The 26,013-nt window shown below is 39.3% G+C and overlaps 1 protein-coding gene across 1 annotated transcript in view; it reads left to right on the top strand.

The window, feature by feature from the left end:
• Hs3st-a (Heparan sulfate 3-O sulfotransferase-A) overlaps nt 1–25,617 on the top strand; it is a 32,387-nt gene extending 6,770 nt beyond the window's left edge. The window contains exons 2-5 of the mRNA XM_070305630.1: nt 7,738–7,831; nt 19,944–20,037; nt 23,583–23,796; nt 23,899–25,617. Of these exons, the coding sequence (XP_070161731.1) occupies nt 19,979–20,037; nt 23,583–23,796; nt 23,899–24,774 (1,149 nt within the window). The 5' untranslated portion in view covers nt 7,738–7,831; nt 19,944–19,978 and the 3' untranslated portion in view covers nt 24,775–25,617. The remainder of the gene's footprint in view (nt 1–7,737; nt 7,832–19,943; nt 20,038–23,582; nt 23,797–23,898) is intronic.
• The last annotated feature ends 396 nt before the right edge of the window (nt 25,618–26,013 follow it).

Here is a 26,013-nt window from a genome sequence, read left to right as displayed (position 1 = left end):
CAGCCTACGTATCTAGAGAATTAAGAGCTATAGACCAAGGACAGGCGCGAAATTAGCGCAAAGTAGCGAATTTCTGCGAAACGGTACATTTACGATAAGAATATTAAAAGTCTCTCGTTGATTAATTCGAGAATAACTGAGAAAAATGCCTCTAGCTATCTTGTAGTCAGAATACAGCAGCCTTTTACGAGCGTTGCGTGTAGCGTGTCCTATTTTCCTCATAATAAGATACCGTCTCTCGCAGTGTAGTACTTTTCTTGCTTCGTTACCAGCAATTTCCGCATAGCAGCCGCAAGTTGAGACGCGTCTTGCGAATCGCAAAGCGGCGCACGTCGCGCAAGCACATCGTGATTCAGCTACCAGAATCAATTTTTAACGCACTGTGCGTTCTCTCTCTCTCTCTCTCTCTCCATCCTGCCTTTTTTAGTTCTGGATTTTTCTCTTGCGGTATGACAGACATTTTCAACATATATATTGTAGAATGATGATGAATCGTAATTTTAATGATAAAGGTAGAACGGTTGCTTAGCCAGAGAAAGAAATTTCACTTCGGTTGTACTCATGTTATGATCAAAGGAAAAGGCTCGAATCAAATAACGCGTAGAAAATGCTTTGCCAATAGAGAGTAATTTTGTACCATATAATGTCATTATTGCACTGTAGACAGACACCATTAATTAGCCATTTCCGTATCTTGTCTAAATTGCATTATAGCTCAGAATATCTATTTGATTTTAATGTCCTTAAACATTTAGCAGATGTGAAAAGTTAAATAAAACTAAATAATATATAACGGATTATAGACATTAATAAAAATATAATTTTCTATTTCTTGATTCATGATGAACGAATATCGAATATAAGCGGTTATAATTCATCGTTTATTCGTCAATAATTTCGATTTTATGCAATAATCAAAGGAATGGCTTTAAATCAATGTCGAGTTCAACGTTACATGCTAGTCACAAAGGGCGCTTGTGAAATTACATATAACGTGGAGAAGCGCGTTGAATCTTTTATTAATGATAATCAATTGGGATATCTTTTTTACGTAATATACGTTTATTGCCTTTATTATGACGCGGTACTTATTATCGATTGCGTCATTTTACGCTTCGTTTTCTTTTATCAACGATATCTTTATTGCTTTATTGCAATAAAGTCGTGACTTCTTTCGTTTGGCGAGCTTCGCGTGTGAACTGTGATAATACACTGCTTAGCATAATTTTTGTCAAGAAACAAATAGAAACCCTGCATTGAGCGAAAATGACCTAATTTATTGAGCGAAAATGACCTAATTTCGCTTCGACAAAGATAACAATTTCTAGGAGGGTTTACTTTCTAGCGGTACTCTTGAAAAATGCAAGTAATCACCGTAAATAGATTTCTGATAGGTGGATAGAAATAAGGTTTCTCGAATAAAAATATTTATCGGCAAAATGTTACTTGCATTTTCCATTGCACTGAATTATTTATGGAGATTTATGTCGCGACACAAATATTTTACAGAGTCGAAGCTTCTGATCCGATACGTTAGCTTCTCCCTGTCTAAATTGTCGGATATTCTACGAAACTCTCCGGTACATAGGAACTTTCCGAATACCGTTTACACGCGATGCACTCATTTCCCGTATATATGGCGCAACACCTGACCATCTCTAAACGCGCCGAGAAATGGCGGATTAAAATCACAGTTTGTCTTTGATGTTTAATATTGAACTTTCAACGTTGGAAGTTTTCCTGCGTAAACCGAATTGACTGCAGCGGTCGCTCCCGTATTCGAAATTTCCGAATTTGTTCTATCGTATTGTATTATTAATAATCGTTTCAAAGTAACGTATTCGCGGCTCGCAATTAGCGAATTTATGAGGCAAGACGCTTAAATTTGTATAAATCGAAGACAATTTTCGAATCTTTTCCTTATCTCAAATATAATAGAAAGATTCCGAAGAAATATTAAACAAAAATTAAAAAAGCCAAAAGGAGCAATTAACGGATGTCAATAACATATAATCGGATTTAAAAAGCAAAATCATACGACGCATTTAATAAAATAAAGAACTAATGAACTACATATAAATTAATAAAATCTGAATTATAGAAAAGTCACAATTACAATTCAAATATAATAAATTATAAATTAAAGTATAAAATATATATAAAGCGCAAACGTTTTAATTCTAATTGTGTGACTTTTATACATGCAGACTTTGTTAATTTATACGTAGCGCTTTAGTTTTTTAATTTATTAAATGTGTCGCGTGGTTTTTTTTTTTTTTTAATCTGATTATATTCTGTTATGTTACTGACATCCATTAATTGCTTCTTTTGCCCTTTCTAATTTTTGTTTCTCTTATCTCACTTGTTCGTTCGCGTCATATATATCGAATCGTCTCTTTTTATTCGGACGATACGTTTTTCGTTTCTTCGCCCAGCTGATTGTCTCGATCTCGCACGAGAGAGTTTTACTTCTGATGATTCTCGTTACATAAATATATCGAACATCGTCACCGCAGAGTTACGTTAAGTAAGAATGGTGCAGGGATGCGCAGCCCCCGAAGCACCTCAGAACCAGCTCCTTATTAAGCCTTTGCCCATTTCGTAGATATTCAACAAGCGTATACATAATTTTCAGCGAGCTCCAACGGTAAAGGTTCAAGATATGACGAATAATTCAACGCTAACATGCCGTGCAATTTGTCTTCCATTGTGTACACGATTTATCTTTTGCGCGTGACTTTATACTTAATAGTCTTGGGTATCTACTTATATATGCGAATATATATGTATATATATATATATATATATATATATATATATATATACAATATATACACACACACATATTGCAGCATCATATTTATCATCCAATTAATAAATCGCCTTATTTCAACATCATGATTTTCATCGTGTCTCGCGTGCGATCATCAGCAAAATTTCACCCTTCGCGATTCGTTTATTCCTTCCTTTCCCTTTTTTCTTTAGAGAATTCTCAAAGAAGTCTGAAACATCGAAACTGCGTAACTGTGGAATAAAGAGCGCAAACGTTTGTTTGCGGTGAAACGCGACTGTGTGTTTAAGGCAGGCGTACAACGCGAATGGGAAACACAAGCAGCGAGTTGCAGTTCCTTCTTATCTAAATCCATTAAACTCGATATTACCATAGATCGTAGAATCGACTCGGGAAGAATAGGAAATACATAAAGGAGAGAGAGAGAGAGAGAGATAGAAAATCGCCGGGGGCTACGCACGTGCCTATGTGTGCGAACGGGCAGAAATCATTGCTACGTAGAAAGGAGGGGAAAAAGTCCCGATATTATACGGTGAAACATCAGGGTACGAGTGGGATTTGTAGGTAAAATATGACGTGATATTTCTCGTGTGTCGGATGAGGGAAAACTGCCCGCGGCTTTCTTCAAGAAACTCCCTCGTCGTGATAACGCGGAAGTTGGAAGTGAACACAGAAGCGGTTGCTTCTGTCCCATCTATATTTCTGTCCGTCTGTTCGCGGATATTCGAGATCCAATTCTTAGTTCTTTCATATATACATATATCGCATTCCTTCTTTTTCCATTTCTTTTTACCCCCTCGAATGATCGAGCACGCTCGTGCGCCCGACACATGTGTAAATTCGACGAGGGTTACTACACAAACAGCCGTCGAAAAAAAAAAAAAAAAAAAAAAAATTGACGTGCCTTCTTTTATGTAGGGCATTTCGCACACAGAAACACCGGAGAATGTCGAGAGAGAGAGAAGAAAAAAAAATCTCGAGCAACAGTCTAACGCGTCGCGTGCTTGCTTCAGATACAGAAAATCATATGATCGCCGGCAAAAAAGTGTGTAAGTGTGACTCAGCTGTTTGGTAAAGAGTCGCGTGTTACGCGATCAGATGTCTTATTATAGGTGTCCATGCAGTTGGAAACATGCAATAATTACGCGATTATGCGCGCGATGCGATCGACGTTCATTATTTATCGGTCAATCCGCGAAAGAAAGTTTTTCAACAGGTTATAAATAACGCGCGTTTCTGTAATAATGCCCGCACGCCAGCTAAGTATTTCGCTATTATTTTCACGCCAACCGGGCGCTTTAACGTCATTCGACGGGACTATGAATCGCCGAAGGGGCTCGCGGCATTTTCTACGAGCGTATTACACGTACTTGTAACATAAAAGCCCGAGAATTTTCTTCTCATGTACGGTGAAAATTGTCTTTGTGCGAGTTAAATTTGTCCAACATTTTTTCCTTTCTTCAAGCTGTCACAAATATGTTTGTAACAGCATCATATTACAACGTATTCCGAGAGCCATCGTTCCTCGTTCTATGAATACAAAGAAAAATGTATTTTTCATATTTTCTTATATTCTTCGGACGCATCCGTAGAAAAGCATATGTTACGAGTTTCGGTAAATATCACGCAAACTAACGATGTTAGCCTAGCTGCTCGGACATACGTAGTATGATTATTTGCTATATAAAACTCCAACTTTGTTTAGACTTTGTTTTCTGTCTGAATACGTACAATAAACATGAGAGAGGAGAGAGAGAGAGAGAGAGCGAGCTGATAATCTTATCCGCGGGAAAATATTAATTCCCACGGCTATCCGCATTTCATGTTTTGATACAGATAACAATTTTATCGGCGTATCCGTGACGCGGCAATTAATTCGCGTGTGATAAATGATTGAAGTCATTAATTTTGAATTGGTCTAGTTGGCCGATTATACATTAATCGTGGCTTTATTAATTAATCACAGAATCCAAGGATAACGGAGAATCGGAAGAGCGTCATCCTTGGATGAGTTACGAGCCAATTGCAACGTTTATGCTAATTTTGCGAGCCAATATCACGCATCGAAGATGACATTAAATATACTGTTTGTTGCACTTTACGAAATTGAACGATAAGCATAATCGTATGTGAATAACAGGAAAATTCGTCGAAATACGTGGGCGACGGAAAAATTTTATTTATTTATAAGGGATAAAATAAAATTTATATTTCAAATTAATATTTCGATAAAAGGATAAAGGATAAAAATTTGCGAGACAATGACACTAACTCGTAGCCACTGTACCGAGAGCTCATTTCGAGCAGAAAAATTCTCGGCAGCTTTTCGCTAGACTTGCCGCTATTCCCTCATCTCGCCGACGCCAAGCTCTATCCCCGTTCCAATTTGCTCGGAAAATGTTTTTCCTCGTGCCGTGACTCGAAACCGCGAACGGGGGAACGACTGGGAAATTGTAAGAACGTCTTCGCTCGCTGGCGCGCGCTTTCGGACGAGACGAGATGATCTTTTTCCCTTCCGATTTTTCCCACACATATTCTTTTTCGCTTGATTCTAAGATCTAAATTCTCGATTATTCACGCGAACGTCGAATAAAAAAAAAAAAAAAAAAAAAGTTCGGAATTACATAAAAGTATGTTTATGTTTGGCTTGAGCCGGACGAGTATTATATCAGTCTCGATCCAACACTCACCTTGTACAGTCGAATATATAAACATACAATATATACAATGTATCTTACCTTCTATATACTTGTAAGAGTGAAAAGTTCGTGAATTTGAAAAGTTAAAGATCGGCAAAAAGCAAAGTTAAAAAAATAAAATATCTACAATCAAATATCAAAATGATACAAAATATTTCGATATTTATTATTTATGTATATATAGTTGGTTAAAATGAACCGAGAATTGTGCCCTTATAATTCGCAAGTTGATCGTTCGATGCTTTTTCTTATCTATACCCAAGTCTAAAGTTGTAACAACCTCTGCGCATTATCATTAATAATAAAATGTTTCTCATCCCATAACTTTCAATACATGCTATGTATAATTATTATGCAATATTAATTGCATAATACTTGTTACGCATAAATCGCTTAATTTTGCTCGATAGCCTCGCGCTCCTGTAAAGACACCATAATTACACATTTCGATTTGAGAAGAACTCAATATAAATACCAGTTAGTAGGTGGTTTGGATAAAACAATAAATTCGTCTTGGGAATTTTGATGAACGAACGATCGAAATAAGAATCTGAATAGCCAGTAGAATTACCCCATCGAGCCCACAGGACGAATATATAGTTATTATTCAAACCATCTAATAGCATTTGGTGACAGGTAGACTATCAAAATTGCGAAGAGTCAAGACAAGTAAAGAATTGCGTTCGCATTTAATTTGTGTCAGCCTACCACAATTTCGGTGAGGTGATAATTTTTTAGTTATAAGTTGGAAGAGAGAGGATCCAGTAACACGGATTGAGCATGATCGCGACATTGTTGCGATCAACCACTCAATATGAGAGCAAATTTGCTGAGTTTGCCGAAAATCGACGATGACACCGTGTCTAATGCTTCCCTTAATTACATATCTTTCTCTCTTCTTTCATTATACGCCCTCCTCTTTGTCTTCTACTTCTCCATCTCCGTTCTCCTTTTCTTTTTCTTTTTTTTTTTTTGTCTTTTTATCTTCCCCTCGACTGGCCTCTTGATTTACTTCATATCGCGTTTCACGTCCGCAGATGCCTTGTCATTCTCCGTCACCTTCTCGACCTCGCTGACCTCGTTATTTTCCTTATTGTTAGTACCTATCTTGGTTAGCTCGGCGACCTGTAATCCAGAAAAATTCGCAACTTTGCGATTCGTACCGAAGTGTGAAAGAACGGCGGCGATGCATATACACGTAACGAGATTACAGATATGTAAATATCATCTCACGACGTCGATTTTCGCCGAATATTTCAATTGAATTGAATTGAATTTTTTTATTTTCTTATTTTAACTTAATGTAAAGAGTTTCTTCTCGCGATTTATACATGTTAAAAATATATCGAGAAACCGATGATCTTTTCTTTAAATTCGTGCGTTCTCGAAAATTCGATTTAACTAACAAACCAAGAAAATATTCTTCTCACGAGATTCATCTTACAATTAGACAGCCGGCAGACAAGAAGTACGCGTTGCGTAGTGTTTGTACCATTTCCATCTGACTCCGCTCTTAAAGGCTCCTCGGGACGATGTCATAACATTGCGAATTTCTCCTCTTTGACGTGAAAACACGAACAAAAAAGCAATGTTTTTTTTCCGCTATGTTATCTATGCATTACGGATAAACATGTTTCCTTTTACATTTTCTCGAGGCAAAGTAATCGATGGATCGATTACTTTGGCTCGAGTATTCTCAATGATCAAACAGTGACACGATGAAAAGGATCGACGCTTATCTCGTATCTTGAAAAACGTGAGTAGTGATGATCCAAATTGAATAAATATCGATACATTATTATATTTGGTTTCGTTAATTCTAAATTATATACCGGTTTTGATATAATAACTACAGAGTCGATTAACATTTCGTACAATATTCCCGCGATAGTGAAGACTCTCGATCATCGAATTTCACTTATCTTTAGTTCCGTTTTCGCGTACGATACCAGAATCCTAGAGCTGACTATTCCGACGATCGCAGGAAATTGAAACTGTTGCCTATCCAGCTTCATCTGATTCCGAGGACTCGATGATCGACAAACTATGCGCGCGCTGATTAAGCGCGCGTCGTTATCGATTAGTTTCGTTACGTATGAATGACGATAATTAATTTACATTCTCTATAGATTTTTCGTACGTTTGTGCGCTGTCGAATTATTCATACATATTTGCTGAACATTAGCTATTCTAATTTGATCAACAAATGCGCAAATTTAATAATGCTGTAAATTTTCATTATTGCAGAGTTTCGCATTTTCGACGTCGTCATGTATGGATTTTGAACTCCCATCCCTGATAGATCCCCGAGGATTTTTCGAGCTAGAAGCGACGCAAAAAAGTAAGTGCAATACGATTAGATTTTTTTTTTTTTTAAATTTATCTCTTAATATTCATATGGTATGTTAAATATTAATCTCGTAGAAACAAATACCGTGAATTGAATTAGTTACGTGTCGAGGAATCCTGTGTCAACGGTAATAACTACTCGCTGTTTCATAATAAACAAACGCTTGACAAACGTTGCGATTACCCTGTTGCGCGCTCTCGGATTCGGAATCCGATTGGAAAAACAGGAATGAACGGATAAAATGTATGTACGTCTCCGCACATACCATATATACACATATGCGCGAATTCACGGTACGTGTATTCGGGAATAATTCAGAGAACCTTCAACATGTGAAAGACGAGTTACGATGCAACGTATCGATTCGACGCAAAATTTTTCGTCATGATACTTCCGTCGACGCGATGTTTTCATTTAACGCGATAATTATCGAGTGAAAAAAGGAATCGCACGTACAAAATGTGAGATCGTTTCGCAAGCGTTTTTATCTTGGGTGTGAAAATTTATATATTGTAGAGACGTCGACCATCGGTCCGAGTTTTTCTCTCGCTATTTATTTAAGACGATTTTACACGAGCCATAAAGACTCAGCTTTCGTAAAAGCTCGGAATTATGGGGTAATAAATTTTTTATCCGTAATTAAAATTGAATTAAACCTTCGTGTTTATTCACTCGACTGTGAACAGTGAGTTCCTTTTTTAAGCGATAAACGATCATAATTTTTTCGCGAGAGAGTTGTCACCGTAGTTGGAAAATTCACGACAATGTGAGGTATGGGATATTTTAACCGAGAAGCGTAAGAGAAATAGGTTCGCTCGGGAATAGTTTCCGGGGGAATTCCGGACGTTCCTCTAACGTATACATCGGCATTTTCGAGGATAAAGGAGACTCCGTGATACGATATCGAACAGTTCAGTCTATCTCCTTATCGGAAGCGGAGAACGTAAAGTACAATAAGGGCGGAAAGCGTATGTTACCTGATCTAATTTCGGATTGTTGCATTTGTACGCGTATCCTCGATCGTTATCCGCAAAGGACAAAGGTCTTTCATTTGCATTAGATAATAATATATAGATAAAATGGTAATGTGTGTAGCGCGATGAAATTGTGCGATTGTGTGTATGTGTACGCGCTCGTAATGAAATTGTTATTTAAATAAAGCGCCAACAGCTTTTTCCGTTTTACTTTGGCAGAATCTCACGCTCACGTTTATTTAATTTGTCACAGTGGACGAGCAATTGCTAAATACGAGACAGCATTACTGCTTCTTCCTCTTTTTTTTTTTTTTTTTTGTTAGATGTTTGAGGGAGAGAGTCGCTTCATGAATATTTTAGTAGCGCGAACTCGAGTCTCCCTGAACGTAAAAATAAGAGGACTGCGGAAAAGCGCGCGGAATATTTTCTGAAATAAGAAAAGCATTAATATATTCCTTTTAAGAGACAAATGGCACGTGAAAACATTTTGCGTGTTGCTCCTCACGCTACATTCCCGTAAAGGAATTTTCAAAAGAAATTTTCCGTCGTGTTTCTCCACATATGGAAAAATATCTGTGTTTACGGTACGGTGTTTTTTAAGCACCGTAACGTTATCATTAATCGTGCGTAGATGTGATAAATTTAACATCTACATCTCTCGTCGATGCTAAAATGCAGTGTAGGTGTGGGAAGCACGTGCCGTTGCGTCACGATAAAAAAAAAATATGATGCGTGAAATCGCGAGTGTCGACGCAATAAAGTTAACACATAACTCGGGCAAGGATCACGGTATACGCGTGTTTCGGAAATATCGCTGTCTTTCTTTCGGATAATCGCTCCGATAAAGGCGATCGTTTGAATCGGTTGTCAGAGTGATTCGTGGGTGGTTTTCGTTGACCTATCGGATTGACCCTGTAATCGTCGATCATGTTGTTATTCCCTTTTTCCCGATACCCACCCACGCGATCTTCTAACTGCATATCCTGTTTTCCCTTGCGACGAGATATCCTCTCACGCTTTTATCATCCTTTGCTATCTATCGATCTCGATACGTGACCTCCTCGCATCGGAATGTTAAAACATAATGTTTTACAGGATAAAGCATTATGTAATAGGAGAAAATATGATACGATGAGGAGGTTATTATACAGTTGGAAAATTTGGCTAAAATCTAACGTATATCGCATCTTTCAAATGGTCCATACAAATTTTTGTGTTAATTTAATATATTAATATGGATATGAAATAAATTTTGTGTAAAATCAACATATTTTTAACGATAAAATTAACTTGGAAAAATTTTATCGACGGTCTGTAATCACTCTCACTCTTATTGTAGAATAAAATCAACATTTTTTTCCGTAAATTTTAACAGACAAATTCTGTCACTAATTTAATAATACGAAACATGTCTATTGTGTAAAATTCAAAATATACGCACATTGTATTATTTTTACACTTTTTTTCCGGTTGTTTTAATATTGTTTAACATTTGAGTTCCATTAATACAACAGTAATATGTAATTAATACATGAATTGTGTTAAATATTTAGCACAAAAATTTTAACCGGCATATTTTTTAACAAGAAAACAAATTTTCCAATGTGTATATAATCCACTTTTTAGATCCACATTTAAGACGGTTTTAATAATTAACTAATCATTCTCGCAACGAATTAAGTGAATGGATTATTTCCATTACGCGTCCTGTCTGCGAGCCATTCTCGCAAGGAGTAGATTTCCGCGGAACAACATTAACGAGTAAGTTGCAAAATGTCCGAGAGAAGTTGAGCCTGGTGGCTGAATAGATTAAAGCGCAACTACGTGGAGTATACGGGGTATCCGACTTCCAAGTCCCCCCCCCCCTCTTTTCCCCTTTCCCATCTTTCGAATCTGTACAAAACTTTCCGCGATTGTTAAAGTATTAACTCACTTTTAAAGCGGCCTTACTTTCGCGCATTTTTACCGGCGCAAAAGGTCTGCGGGAGGCGGCGGACCTCTACGAGAAAGCACTCTCCGGTAATTAACTTAATTCACGTCCCCCACTGTACGCGGATAATATCAAGCCAGTGATAATGACGCGATAATCGTGTTTACGCTCATTCTCGGCGTCTAGTAAAATGTGTATTTTTATACGCGTTATCGTTATTTTTATGAATTTTCGATAAACTTGTATTACATTCCGCAAAGCGTCTAAAAATATATCCGGGTCTCGCATTTCCAAATTATTTTAACTTAATTATGTTTTTTTAAAAATATTCCGGATATCTTCGCAAAAAAAGTTTGAAAGAATTTTAGTTACGCGCCTCTTGGAAATTGATAGCGCGTATGTAGGGCGTTCCTTAAATGATATCCTAAATTTGATTAAACTTTTTCAAGGTGTATTCTATTATATAATTACACTAATTGAAAAATTTGTGTTCTATTATAATTACACTAGTTTTAAAAAACTAGCATCGGAGTGAAACATACTATATTTTGGGAGCATCCTACGATGTCCCATTTCGCAAGAAGCCCCTTCTGAAAAGAATTTAAAATGGATCTTTTCGAGACTAGAACTTTTTCCCTCGCATCGAACTTTTTCTATTTTCTCGTTTTCCCTTTTTCCTCGGTTGCGTTATCTTTCCGTGTGCGAAACTGACGGTAAAATAAATCCGAATGCGGATGCTGTCGGGAACGGGACTATATTTGCAGCCAGGGTCCAGTCGAGTGGCATCCACGTGAAACGACATTATTCGCACGAGAGCGCGAGCGTAACAAAAGTTGGACAATCACATTGTGACATTTAGTCGACTCGGTCACGTACGAGCTTCAAACCGCAAAGTTCTTTTCACCCTATATAAGCTCCAGATATGTTGCTTATTTGAGGAAGGAATGTAAAAAAACATTTCTTCCACGCTTTTAAATGAGCTTGAAAATCATTTTCACACCATTGATGCTGGAAATCGCAAATAAAGGATTACTATCGCTCATAATGTTTACGGATGTCGTAAATGCTTTCTGGCGCTTTTAAAATTTAACGATGGCCAGATAATCCACCTGCGTGCGAATAAAACATCGTAAATTTTTTTTTCTTCTTTTTACGGTTGAGCGCAATTCTTCGAGCTGTAAAATGGTATGCTGGATAATTTACGCAGCTTCAGCTCGCATTTGCCGTAAAACGCGATAATAAAACTAATGATGCCGTCTTACTGACTTCTCGGAGGAAGCGATAAAGTTCGTTTCTCGCGAAACGGAGTCGACGATGTAAGGTTTGATCCTTCTTCCAATTAGATTTCGGGTTTCGTGGCATTCGATTACAAACATCTGTACTCTGTAGACCGAGTTAACAGACCGGAGAGAAAAAGAGAGGAAAAAAAGATGTGCGAGAGATACGGATGTCACTTGCACGAGACATCAAGACTTGAAATTATTTTGTCTTGTCTGAAAATTCGAGACAAAATCAAGACAAGATTTTTTGCGTGTGTAGTGTTTTGGGAAATAAACGAATAACATAACATAAATAATAATAATTATTAAAAAAATGTTGGGATTTATTTCGGGATTGTGCATTGAGAGAGCGGAGCTGCACGTGATCGTTCTATGGATCTCGAAGCAAATTTTAGTGATACTGACTACTCATACATTCTTAACTTTTTGATTGCTCGATACATATTCTACTCTTCTTCTCTAAAACGTACGCCTTTTTGCGCTTTGTATGGATTATATCTAATTTAATGTAATTAATAATCTTATCTGTACGCGTCCTATTTACTGCGCTGGTTCTTTATTGCCTATTAAATTTTTGTTGAATAATAATTAATCTTAAATTATTATAAAGATATTATAATAATTATTATAAAGATTATATATTATTAAATATTATTTCAAACAATTGTTTAATAAAAGACAAAAATTGTTGATAAAATCGAGACAAGATAATACAAGATGAGATTTTTACTATCAAGATTCACTCAAGACCAAGACAAGATTTAAGTTTTCGACAATTTTCGATATCAATACAATATTTTTACGAATTTATTGTTTTGTTTTGAATGTTGCAACTCTAAATGTCACGTGTGAACGGAAAACGCGAACTGTTCGCTCACGAGCTCGCCAACGAGAGGAAGGCATGCGGCTTATATATTAAGGTTTTATCGCGCTATAATGCATCGGCGCCGCGAATTATGCACCACGACCTAACTTGTCGTGCATTAAATTTCGAAAATAATAAAAGCTCTTCGGTTACCGAGCGCGAGCTCGGTGTAAAATGGATAGTTATTAGTAGTTGAAATAAGTTCGCGTTTTCTTCACGACACGTCCCGACTTATCCCGGCCTGTTAATATCGAGTTTCACGGAGATCGTGGCATCATTTGGTTACGTCTCGTCGCGTATTATAAAGGCTACACCCACATCATCGGAGAGACACGAATGAACTTTTGACCCGATTGTGTGTGTTCTTTAACGATATCCGTAAACACGCGTCGGGACAGACGAATGAATTTACTGAAAGCGGACCTCGTCGTTTTATATCCGCGATTTTATTCGCTTTTAATCCACAATGAATATTTACTTCCGTTTACGTTGTTCGTTTCCGTTTTTTCGAAAATTATGAGAAATTAATTAAAGCGAGGGGATATAAATGACGCGAATAAACGAATCAAACGAACGAGTAGTTGAGCAGCGCACACATGTTCCTTTTTTTCTTTCCCGTGAATATTCATGAACATTGTTTGAAGCACGGTCGTATCTGCGAAAATGATAAATTCGTTATTTGATATCAATGTATATTTCATTTTGCGTCGCTTGTTGTAGTATCGTCGGGATAAAGAACGTTCTATCGCGCTGTACAAATTCTCGAGCGAGCGAAACGCACGCTATTAATCAAATATCGTCTGTGGCGAGCGAATAATAGGATCCGAGGCAGATCTCATCAGCGAATAGCCTTGGTTAGTTCAACTAACGAAATGAAAAAAACTTGAGGAAAGGGAAGAATTCGAGGAGAGGAAAGAATTCCTCATAGAGCAAAAAGAACATCAATTCAAACCACTTCGCAGCTCGTTCTTCGACAATCGGAACATCACTTATTTACACAAGTATTCGGGCTAATTTGTGTCACCCACGTTTATCCTCGCGTGGGCGACGCCACGCGCGCGTCTGATCAATACGGGACTTTTACTACTCGCGGAGATGAACGTGCCAAGTCATTCATTCATTCACGGCACAGACGCGGATGTACGATTTGTTTATTCCCGCTTACGGGCCCTTCTACGAAGGTACATACTAAGGTAAACTACGTACAAGTAGTCGAATATTCCGTGATATCGAAAATTGACGAGGATTTAATCCCAGGAAGAACGAAGATACTATCGCGATACAAGCTGTGTAAGCTGTTTGTAAAAATGTCAAGCAGCTTGTCCGACACGATTACCACGCATTTGCGTGTCTCCGATCGATGTCTCGTCGTCCGTCACTCGTTTTAAGGATAAAAGCGAGGTCAGGTCGATCGCCAGTCAGAGAGACCTTGACTCAGTGGCTGTACTCGGTGGTGAGTGCGCGCACGCGTTCTATCTCACCTTCTATCCCTCTCTCTCTCTCTCTCTCTCTCTCTCTCTCTCTCTCTCTCTCTCTCTCTCTCTCTCTCTCTCTCTCTCTCTCTCTCTTTTCCTTTCTATTTCTCCGTCTCTCTCTTTCTATCAGTCTGACGGCAATAAGCCAGGACAGAAGGCAGAGTAGATATCCGCGCCCCCTTCCCGCTACTACCAGGCCCCTCTCCACTACTGTTACTACGCTTACGCTTACTACCCTCTTCCATCCTCCTCCCTCCCCCTCTCTCTGCGATCGTTCGTATACGCCTACGATACTCCACTCGCGTATACGACACGATTCTCCTACGCAATGCGATTAATGAATACGTCACGAAGAGGTCTGCGGCCGACACTCAATTCCCTGACCTGACCTCCTACGCTCGACGAAAAGGTAAAGCCAATTCTCGGGCAATTTAGAATAGGAGATTGGAATAATCTCATCTCTCCGACGAGATCGATTACGAAAGACGTCTCTCCGCTTACATTATTCAGTGAAGAATTCTCGAGTGCGATTCTCATTCATATATATCTTCATTTTATCGGTGACAATTAGCGTCTTTTCTCTGAAGATTATTAATCGCTCTGTTTTTACGTACAAACACAAGTGTTGCCATGTAGTCGGATTATTAGTACGCGTAACCGATTTCTTTTCTTCGCGCATCTTATTTCAGACCTTTGCGTCGTCGGAATGAAAAACGAGAATTCTTTAATTTTTATTTTTCCATCGGAAAACTTTATCGATTATCAAAAAATTCAATGAGACGAGAACAAAAAAAAAACACACACACAATTAAAGTATTAAATAAATTCACCTCGTGTAAAGATGGAGAAGCGAATTTGAATTGATTAAAAATGCACCATTTAAAATTTTAGAAGACATATATGCTGGACTGATGTCGATAATTATCGAAAGAGAGATCGTATCTTGAAAAAATTTTTACGATATGATTGATAATACTATCGGTTTTCAAGTCAAGCATATAATGGATGCTTCAACACTTGGTTCGTGTTATGAATAATTATGTAATTTGCGGCGAAATGTCGAGAGATCCTATCACGGAAGTGTATTGATCAGACGCCACAATTATCTGGTATCAACGTACGCGAAACTATGTGGAATATCATTTTTTCACTTAACGTAAAATAAATTATTACGTACCCGGATATGTGTACGGAATAAATAACAAAACGCCGTAACGATCTTAGCCACGTTCGGGGAAAAAATTTCTTCCCGATCCTTTTAGCATTGGCGTTATTTATACGTTATTTATATATGCGGTCGGACATATGAAATAATCCAATGACTATACAGATATACAAGGTGGGAAAGGTCAAAGGATGCACCGAGATAACGGGGAACGCGCGCGTCCCCGTCCTTGAAAAGACCGAGGTGTTCTAGTTGCAACAACGGTCGCTTTCCAAAGTTTTGAAGCGCGCAAGCTGTATCTAAGCCTGCAAATTACCATAATCGGATTTGCGGCATCGATTATGCGAATTGTGGCCGAGAAGCTCCGTTCACGCTACCTTCAAATTCGTGCCGGTAAGGGGACTATGCGCCCCCGCAAGTATGATTTTTTTTTTTTTCCCCGTTATACTTTAACCGCGAATATGTAAATTAAGAATTTTTACCACTGCCAGATAAGCCGCGGAGAAAAATGTATAAAAATTTTTACCTTACCTTTGCGTGTTTATATTTGTCGATTCGGCCGAATACTCTCGCGAAGTTTGGCCGAATAAACGAGTGAGGAGGGTAAACGTGTGACATCTATAGAATTCCAATGTTGGGAAAGGAATTGAACAAGTTCAAGGTTTACTTTATATGTCAAAACTATAACGAACATTCGACCTCTCCGTCCCTAGAGCTATACGGCAGAAATGTGTCGATGAAGAACACTCGATGAAATCGGAAACTATGTCAAGTGTCCTTGATAAAAGAAGCAGAGAATGGGGGTGGGGGGGGGGGGGAGGGAGAGGGCAGAGAGAGAGAACTGTAGTAGAGAGTAGTATTGCTGATTCTAGAAATCGTGCTGAACTTAAAAAGTTTCTCGTTAGCTTCGAAACGAAAATCAGTTAAGGTAATCGAATCCTTTGTAAAGGACCTCTCATCCTTCTCTTTTATTTGCCTTGGGAAACGCATTTTCGCGCTTAATTTCGTACTTGCGTTTACGAGGAGCTTACGTAGGAGAGATAACAAGTTTATCTATAGTAGGAACGCGCGACCCTTCGCTGACAAATGTGCGCCTTATCTCGGCGATACCGACTTTTCATCGGTCCAGCGAATCATTGGACCCTTCGATAAGGGAGAGAATAAGTTCGGGCACGAATCTTCGAGTGCCGCGTGCCATTATTTAAACAAGCGGCTTAACTACGTCAAACTTATTCCGAGCTGTCTTATCTCTGGCTACGTTCAATTTCAGAGAACAATCCAAAGTAATCGCTAATCCTTTGTCGATTCTGTGCCCGTTTCAGGACCACAAATATCCCTCATCGCGGATGAGATGATGTTCCCCGACTTGAATTTCGGAAATATTCGTCGCGCGATTCTAAAGAATCTATACACTCTGTTGGAAAACTTGTGTGTTTTCTCGTTAAAAAAAAATATATCGATTAAAAATTTTCAAATATTTAACATACTCATGTAATAAAGATAAAATTATTAAAATAATTGATAAAGTGTAAAAATAACATAAAGCGCACATATTTTTAATTTCACACAATAGATATGTTCCGTATTATTAGCGACAGGATTTATCTGTTAAAACTTGTTGACAAAAATGTTGATTTTATTCTACAATAGGAGTGAGAGTGACTATCGATCGTCGATAATATTTTTCCAAATTAATTTTATCATTAAAAGTATCTTGATTTTGTACAAAATTTCTTTCAAATTACTATAAAGCTTTTGCATTCATTCGGTGTTGAAATATTAGCATAATATTAGTGTCACCGTTTAACATATCCATATTATGTTAAATGAACACAAAAATTTGTGTGGATCATTTGGGATATGTGATATATATTAAATTTAAGCCAAATTTTCTAACAGGTGTATTAGATATTCGAGAGATAGAGGATTATTTTTTATATTTATATACCTTCGTCTACGGTCGATGGAAAAATATTTCCTCTCGATGCTTTTAACCGATATATCAAAATTCACGATGCACTTGGAAGTTTCTAGGAAAGTATCGATTGCAGTCCCGCTATTCGCTATTCGGGCACGGCGGGCGAACTTTTAGCGTTTTCGCGTGCTTCAGACACATCGACCGGCAAGTTTGCAAAGCGATCGTTAAAGTAGCGGTAACCCTCGAACGATTCTTATAGGCGTCGTTCGGGAATCATGCAATTTGATGGAATTAGCATTTTTTTCTCCAAGCCTCATCAAAGTTAGTTAGGAGAAAATGGTAATTGGTTAAGATTACAGCATTCTTAAGAATATAACAGCCTTTCGTTTCTTCCTATTCGATGCGAGGCGAAAGCAAAACTGGAAAGAAAATTGATCACCGATCGATATTTAACGCGACACATGTTTATATCGCGTTTTCTAAAATAATTTCATATTATTCAATTAATTTTAAAAGTCAATTCTAACAACAAAAGACGAGGATAAAGGCCTTGTGGCTGCAAGAATTATCATCTTTCAGTCCTATTTTCCATCCTCTTAAAGAGAAACGCGACGTTTGCATTTTCAACTTTTAATATCCTCTTTACCCTAATTCGTCCTTTTCATGCATAAGATTATCTTATCCACTTCCGACAGTACTTGCTTATGAAAAAAAATAATTTTCCGTCTAGACCCAAGAAAAGTAGACAGCAGAATATCCGGATAGCGCGGTGAGCCCACTCTCTTCCTCTCTCGATAAATATAATATAATTCCACATCCGTCGCTAATTCCATCGCCGGTTACGTAAGCGAAAGAATGCCATGAGTTACGCGCGCATTCGATATATCGATTCATTTGTCAGCGTGACTCAGGTCGCGACGCGACCCGCGTCCTTGTTATTTCGTGCAACGGTCAGACGGTCGCCAGACTGGCGTAGATGAAAATAGGCAGGCGCATTTAGAACAAACGTGGAAACGAATCGACAGCCCCCGAGCAATTCCAATGTCGAAGCGCACTTCGATCGGTGTACTACACAACATTCTTTCGTTGACAGTATTCAAGGCCAGCGATATCGAAAATCGACCTCAATTTTTTCGCATTCTCATTTTACTTCTCTTATTTTTTACACGTCGATTATTACTTTAGAAATACGTACGCTATTGTATTCGTGACGATTAACATATCTTTTGATTAATGATAAAATTCTTATCGGGCCCTACTTATCGCACCGGCTCTCAATTACGTCACTTTCTCTATGATTATATCAAGGAGAGCCTCTTTGGGATATATTATATATATATACGATGCATCGCGCAACGGGGACAGATATAATGTGGTAATGCATAGATCGTTGTCCCACGTTCTCAGATGGAACGTCGCGATATATCAACGAGAGCGTAATGGTACACGTGTCGTAAGGTCGTAGATGAATGGATATGCGTGTTTATACACCGTTGTGCATCGTCGCGTCTGGTTTTCCGAAGAATGCACCGGTGAACAAAAGTCTGTATACATATAGTATACGTAGATAAAAATAATCGTTTCGTAGAAATGAAATTTCTGCTTATTTATGAAAAGGATAAGGAGAAAGAGAGACAGAGAGACGTAAATATAATGGATACGGAGGACATATAGAGGCATAATAAATCGATATCGTTTCTCGAGGAAACGTTTATAGTCCCTATCTATCCTAAATATTGACGAGCGTAACAACATATAAATATGGTGTGTGCCTCGCGTTTCGTCGAGGACCGGGAGCTTGAGAGATGAGCGATTCGAAGAAATAGGGTACATCCGAAATGCATCCATACGCACGGAGCTTTTAACAATACTATCTACGAACGGAGAGTTTCGAATGAGAAAAGTTGCTATTCCCCGCCGAGTGATCCTACTTACTCGCTTTATTCAAGTTACGAGCTCTGCAACTGGGTCGCCGCGAGAGAATCTCTTGAAAAGCGTTTGATAACACGTTCTAACGTTTGTCCCTCAACGTCGCTATAGACGTGATCATTATTTATCGAGTATCCTGTAAGGTTTAAAATTATCGTAAAATTAGCGTAATTATTTCATTATTTATTACCCGCGTATCGTAAAATAATAACGCCGATTTATAAAATATTTATAATTGATGAATTAAAGGCCAACGCGAACAATGAAAGTTTTGAATATTTTCCTTATTTAATGAACAATAAAAAGGTGAAAAGTTTTAAGTCATTTGTGTCTGAAATATCCTATGTTTTTATTGTTCATTAAATAATTTAAATATTCAAAGCAACCTTTATTGCTCGTGTCGATCTTTAATTCATTCTTTATATATTTTAATATAGCGAGTTCATTATCATCATATCATTATTATATTAAAATATTTAATTACAGTATATGATTGATTATATTGTTCGCGCGAATAAGATAAATATAAGCGTTTTCCCTAACGATTCGTCCTCTGCATTGTTTCAGAAACTCCGAAAATGTGAACGTATAAAGGAAGGCAGATGCCCAACAAGGCGCGGCCTCGTCAAGAGTGGTCTCCTCGATCTCCCATAGATGTCTTGTAAGTATTAAAGATCGTCATTAAAAGCTACATGTGCGAAATATATTTTGCTATATTCCTTCCTCCGATTTCGCACGATTCGATTACATCGAGCATCGGATGCATAATCAGCTGATTGAAGTTTTCGCGCTTGTGATCTCTCCCGACGAGAAAATTGCCGCTCTCCCTTCGCGTCCTTCTATTCAATCAGATAAGATAATATTTAATTTTAATGGAACGGAGGATTGTTCGTTCCTTGTTTCTTTCTTTTTTTTTTTTTTTTAAATTTTTATATTGCTCTTTCTTTCTCGTAAGCGTCTCGGGAGCGTCAGATTCCATGCCCGAACAAAGTGAAATCGATCTCTGGTGTCTATTGTCTATGGGATTATATTAACGCGTTGTAAACTTACTCGACCGTATAATTATACGTGGAAACGCTACGGCGATAATGAGTAAATAGCGCGGTCGTATTCGATAGTTTGGAGAACGACGGGGCCCCGGCAGGGGGTGCAACGACGCGGAAGGCAACTCTGGAAATTGCAATTTGTCCGGATAACACGGGCCGCGTATTTCCCACGGAAACACCTCGGCCTGCCGCGCCGCGTCACGGCACAAAGGAAATTTTAGCCCCAGAAAACTCGGGCATCAAATAGGGCTCCCGTCGTGCAGTAGGTCCGAGGGGAGTCCGCGACTATAACGCGAGTGTTATTTCGAGCGTTCTCCAAATAGAGGTACAATATTAAAACGTCCGCGGATACGTATACGGCGTAGAAAACTTGTCGTTCGCGGCATCAAGTATCTACGTATGTATATATAATACTTACGGATACGGAAAATTGTACGGAAAAGCGTACACACTCCTGCATATAAATATCTCCGCAATCTCTCGCGAACGTGAGCGGTTTTTCAAGATTCTCGAGCGGAAAAGAGAGGAAGAGGGATGAGGGAGAAGCGATTTTGTTACCAACGACACGACAGTTTCGCTAATTGCAGCTCGTGTTGCAATTAAGATCGAGCGTTGGCACGAGAAATATATAGTTTTTTTTTTTTTTATTATCCTCTTTCTCTCTCTCTTTCTCAATCTCTTTCTGACAAATCAATAAGGAACCAACAATGATGTAAGGCGATGGATTAAATCGTATCGGCGATAAACGTTAGAGGAGCCATTACGTCGGAATACGGAATGCAACCGCATCTAGTTTAGATTGCTCTCTCTGTCTCAGGGGTACCGACCTTTCTGCATCATTTATAGCGGATCGATCCTCCGTTCTTCCGTCCCCCCCCCCCTCCTTCGTCCTTCCACGTCTTCTCGTTTCGCAAGTTCGTTAGTTATTCGGAGTTTAAAAGCTCGCGACTGCGACTAGTTTCGTCACTTGTGAATTCCAATTCGTTCCTTCGCGCTTCATCCTCCGTGTATAACTTTTACCACGAGATCTATATTCGCTCGGGAACATGTAATTTACATGCCTGTTGCGCTAATGCTGTAAACGTTTCAGTTAAGGTGACAAATGCAATTTGAAGCAAGTTGATGAACGTGCGAGAAAACATCTATTCTCGCTCCTTTTATTATCCATCTAGATATATATCTCGAGCGCGATAATAATTATCGATAGTACACACATCGAAAAGAGAGGATACGTGTAAAAATATATCTAAAATTTAAAATGTATCATTTAGAATATACAGGGTGTCCCCAATTTAAATGGCAAATCTTCAGAAGCGTGTAGGGTATCGAAAAGCTAAGACAGAAAGTCTTTCGGAGGTTTGCTCGTTTTTGCTCCATTTTAGGAGAAGATCATAAAAAAAGAAGCAAAACAAGTTTTCGTTTTTTTACTTATTTATTTACATTTTATTTATGTTATCATCTATTTAATGCAGATATTATTCAAAATGTTGCCCTCTTGCAGCAATGCAAGCGTTACATCTAGCACTGACCTCATTAATTGCAGCTAGACATTGTTCTAGTGATATTTGGTGTACTGCATCTACGATTCGGTCTCTTAATTGCTCTCTTGAATTGATTGGCACCATAAAGGGTAACATCAAGTGTTTACATATGTAAGGAACCTTGAAGCAGAAAATTCATTCGGTGCCAATCAACTCAATAGAGCAACTGACAATGAGAGATTGAATTTTTATGATTTTCTCTAAAATGGAGCAAAAACGAGCAAATCTCTAAAGGACTTCTTGCCATTTAAATTGGGGACACCCTGTATAGTTGAAGAGTTTAATCGAGTCTTGATAAAGATCCATTATTTTTCGCTTACGCGACAGCATGCGGGCTGATGATTTATCCTTCGCGGAGAAAGAGAGAGAGAGAGAGAGGAGAGCCACGAAAATCTTAAACGTACGGCTTGCGGTAAACCATCGTCGGAAAATCCACCGACATCGATCGATACGTTTGAGCCCGCATTCAATGGTGAACGAAATTAGCGAGCGCGACATTGACAATTGCTTTGTTCGTTCGTCACGCGATAAATTTGCGCCGGTAACCGTAACGTTTCGTGTAAATGCCAATCAGCTGCGCGTAATTATCAGTCACGAGCCACTGCGGTGGATATTAAATTGTTTCAGCTCCTTCAGTCGGAAATCTTGGGCGAAAAACAAATTCTGATGTGCGGCAAAATAATTAATTAATCTTATGTTGGAAAATTTGGCTTAAATCTAACATATATCGCATGTTCTAAACGGTACTCACCAATGTTTGTGTTAATTTAACATAATAATATGGATATGTTAAATGATGACGCTAATACAATATATTAATATTTCAACACGAAATGAATGCAAATTTCGTAGTAATTTGAAATAAATTTTGTGTAAAATCAACATATTTTTAACGATAAAATTAACTTGGAAAAATATTATCGACGGTCTGTAGTCACTCTCACTCCTATCGTAGAATAAAATCAACATTTTTTTCCGTAAATTTTAACAGACAAATCCTGTCACTAATCTAATAATACGGAACATGTCTATCGTGTAAAATTAAAAATATGTGCACATTGTATTATTTTTACACTTTTTCAGTTGTTTTAATAATTTAACATTTCAGTTCAATTAATACAACAGCAATATGATAAATAAACACATAAATGTGCTAAATATTTAACACAAAAATTTTAAACGGCCTATTTTTTAACAAGAAAACACAAATTTTCCAGCATTGTACACATTTATTGAGAGAGAGAGAGAGAGAGAGAATTCCGATAAATCAGGCTTGAACTTAAAGTTGTAATGGCTTGCAAGTTGGATTAGAGTAGGTGCACATCCGTGCTGTGCACGGTACACTGTAATAATCGACGATCAAGGGGTTTAATCATTCCTGCCGCGCCTCGACAAGGAAAGAATAAATTTGAGACACTGTCCGTAACTAATGGCGCTGTTGCGTGTTAAGAAATAGGGAAAAACAACGGGGTAATAACACGATTGCCATTTGAGAATCTAGAGGATATCTTTTTGAATCGCGTATGGAGAAGAGGGGAGAAAGGGGAGAGCGGGGTACAAGTCGATTGTACTTTGAATATATCTGGCGAGACAATGGCGTTTCTTGATGTTTGTCGCAGGTGGATGTCCCGCTCAGTCATGAGGCCGGCCGAGGGTGACATTTCGGATTGCATCCTGGTAATCGGCGTATCCAGATCGAAGATGGCCGTTGCTTTCCTGTCGGTCGCCTTGCTATCCCTGTTCCTTACCTTCCACATACTTTACGACAGCGCCGTTTACAGCCTCCACGCTGTCTCCGCCGTCGAAGGACGCACGGTCGAGCTGGTCTCCCAGGTACGTGTCTCTCTCTCTCTGACTAGAATTCCGTATCGCGTTAATGTCTCCGAAGACCCTTCGCGTATATGGTTCTGCCACTGCTACGATAATTTATGACAGGTACGCGCGACGCCACCGCTCCTTTTCTCCACCTCCAAGGTACATTTTCCGCGGACGAATCGCCATCTCCCCCAGGCCATCATAATCGGCGTACGCAAATGCGGGACAAGGGCATTGCTGGAGATGCTCTTTCTGCATCCGCAGATACAGAAGGCGGCCGGTGAGGTTCACTTCTTCGACCGTGATGACAATTACGGGAAGGGTCTGGAATGGTACCGGCGCAAGATGCCCTATTCCTTCAAGGGGCAGATCACTATCGAGAAGAGCCCGAGTTACTTCGTGACCTCGGAAGTGCCCGAAAGGATTCGCGCGATGAACGGCAGCGTCAAGCTGCTGTTGATCGTGCGGGAACCGGTCACCCGGGCGATATCGGATTACACGCAATTACGCACGCACGCCGCGACCGCGTCCACGTTAATCAACAACGGCACGCCGCAACAGCAGCAGCCAACGGCGCGCACTTTCGAGGAGCTCGTTATGCGACCCGACGGTACCATTAACGAATCCTACAGACCGGTTGCCATCTCTCTCTACCACACCTATATGCACCGCTGGCTGGAGGTGTTCCCCAGGGAGCAGATCCTCATAGTGAACGGTGATCAATTGATCGAGGACCCGGTGCCGCAGCTGCGCCGAATCGAGAATTTCCTCGGGCTCGAATCGCGCATCGGTCGGCACAACTTCTACTTTAATCACACCAAGGGCTTTTATTGCCTGAGGAACGAGACCTCGGAGAAGTGTCTGAAGGAGAGCAAAGGGCGCCGTCACCCACGTGTCAGTCCGATGGTTGTGACGAAGCTGAGGAAATTCTTTAACGAGCATAATCAACGCTTCTACGAGCTGGTCGGCGAGGATCTCGGCTGGCCGGAGGAATAACCATTGTGGAGAGGAACGACCCGTTCGTTATCGACGCGGATCGCGCGCGCATTCAGCGGCGAGCACGATCCTTTAATTAGGATCGAATATTCTCCTGTCACCGAAGAAGAAGAGACACCGTTACCAATCACCGGCGGAATTGACCATTGCGAGCCGAATACAAGATCCGAGCTGTCGTCGATGAAAATTCTTCAGGATTACAACATCAGCGATATTTGACCTGATCTCTTCGGGGACACGCCGATCAAGGATAAGTAGTTTATTTATTAAAATAGTTAATCTAGCCCTTTGTTTTCGAGAAAGAGTTGTCAACGGGCTGACGTTCCACGATGAGAGAGTATCGACATTGACGGATGCACGCGAAATCAGCGTATTGTTATTGCATTATATCAGTGTAAGCGTACGCGTATATAAAGGACGCGCACACATAAATGTATACAAACATGTACACACAAATGCACGTACATACATACATACATACATACGTATACACACGAAGTTACAATAACGCCGGCCAAAATAAAATAGAGACGCGAATCCGCGAGACAAACTACAATCCCTTCGTGGATCCACGCGGCATACGGATCACATTGGTCCGTGACTTTACATATCAATTTTACATATCGATAGTTTACATATCAATAGGTTAACTAGTTCGTACGACAAAGATTGAATATTTTTATAATCCACATTGGAGGTTGTTATATCGCTTATGTCGTTAAGGATATTACGTAACGCGAGGGATCTCTCGCGGCGATCAAAAAAGATCTAACATTTTATTTATTGCGCCTCGCGCATGCACGATCCACGCTATCATCATAGATATGGGGAGAGAAAAGGGGAAGGGAGAGAATGGGGGAAGGGAAAGGGCACACGGGGGGTGGGGGGGGGGGCGCGGAATAATTACGCCAACTCGCTCTTTTGCGAATAAGAAAAATCGAAAGCAAACCGAACGAACGTGCGATCTTTTATTTTTCCATCGTCTCTTCAACCTTATTTCTTCCCTCTCGCGGAAGAACGCGAACCGTTCTTCCCCATCGTTCTCACTTGACACTGGATATCGGCGCAAGCGTTCCTCTGGGAACGCGAAGAGAAGTAGGGTGAAATCCGACCAACCGCGAATAAACTCGTCAACGGTAAATGTAACGATTCTCGTGGAGAGGCTACGCCGTAGAAATCTTTATAATCGATTATTTTCCAAATCCCAATAGAGAGAGAGAGCTTGTCAATGCGCGCGGA

This window comes from Polyergus mexicanus, unplaced genomic scaffold (genome assembly GCF_030449975.1).
Source record: "Polyergus mexicanus isolate NDT 795.1 unplaced genomic scaffold, iyPolMexi1.0 SCAF_13, whole genome shotgun sequence".
NCBI classification, from domain to species: domain Eukaryota; kingdom Metazoa; phylum Arthropoda; class Insecta; order Hymenoptera; family Formicidae; genus Polyergus; species Polyergus mexicanus.
Note: the sequence above shows the minus strand (reverse complement) of the source record. Positions and strands in the feature narration are given on the sequence as shown.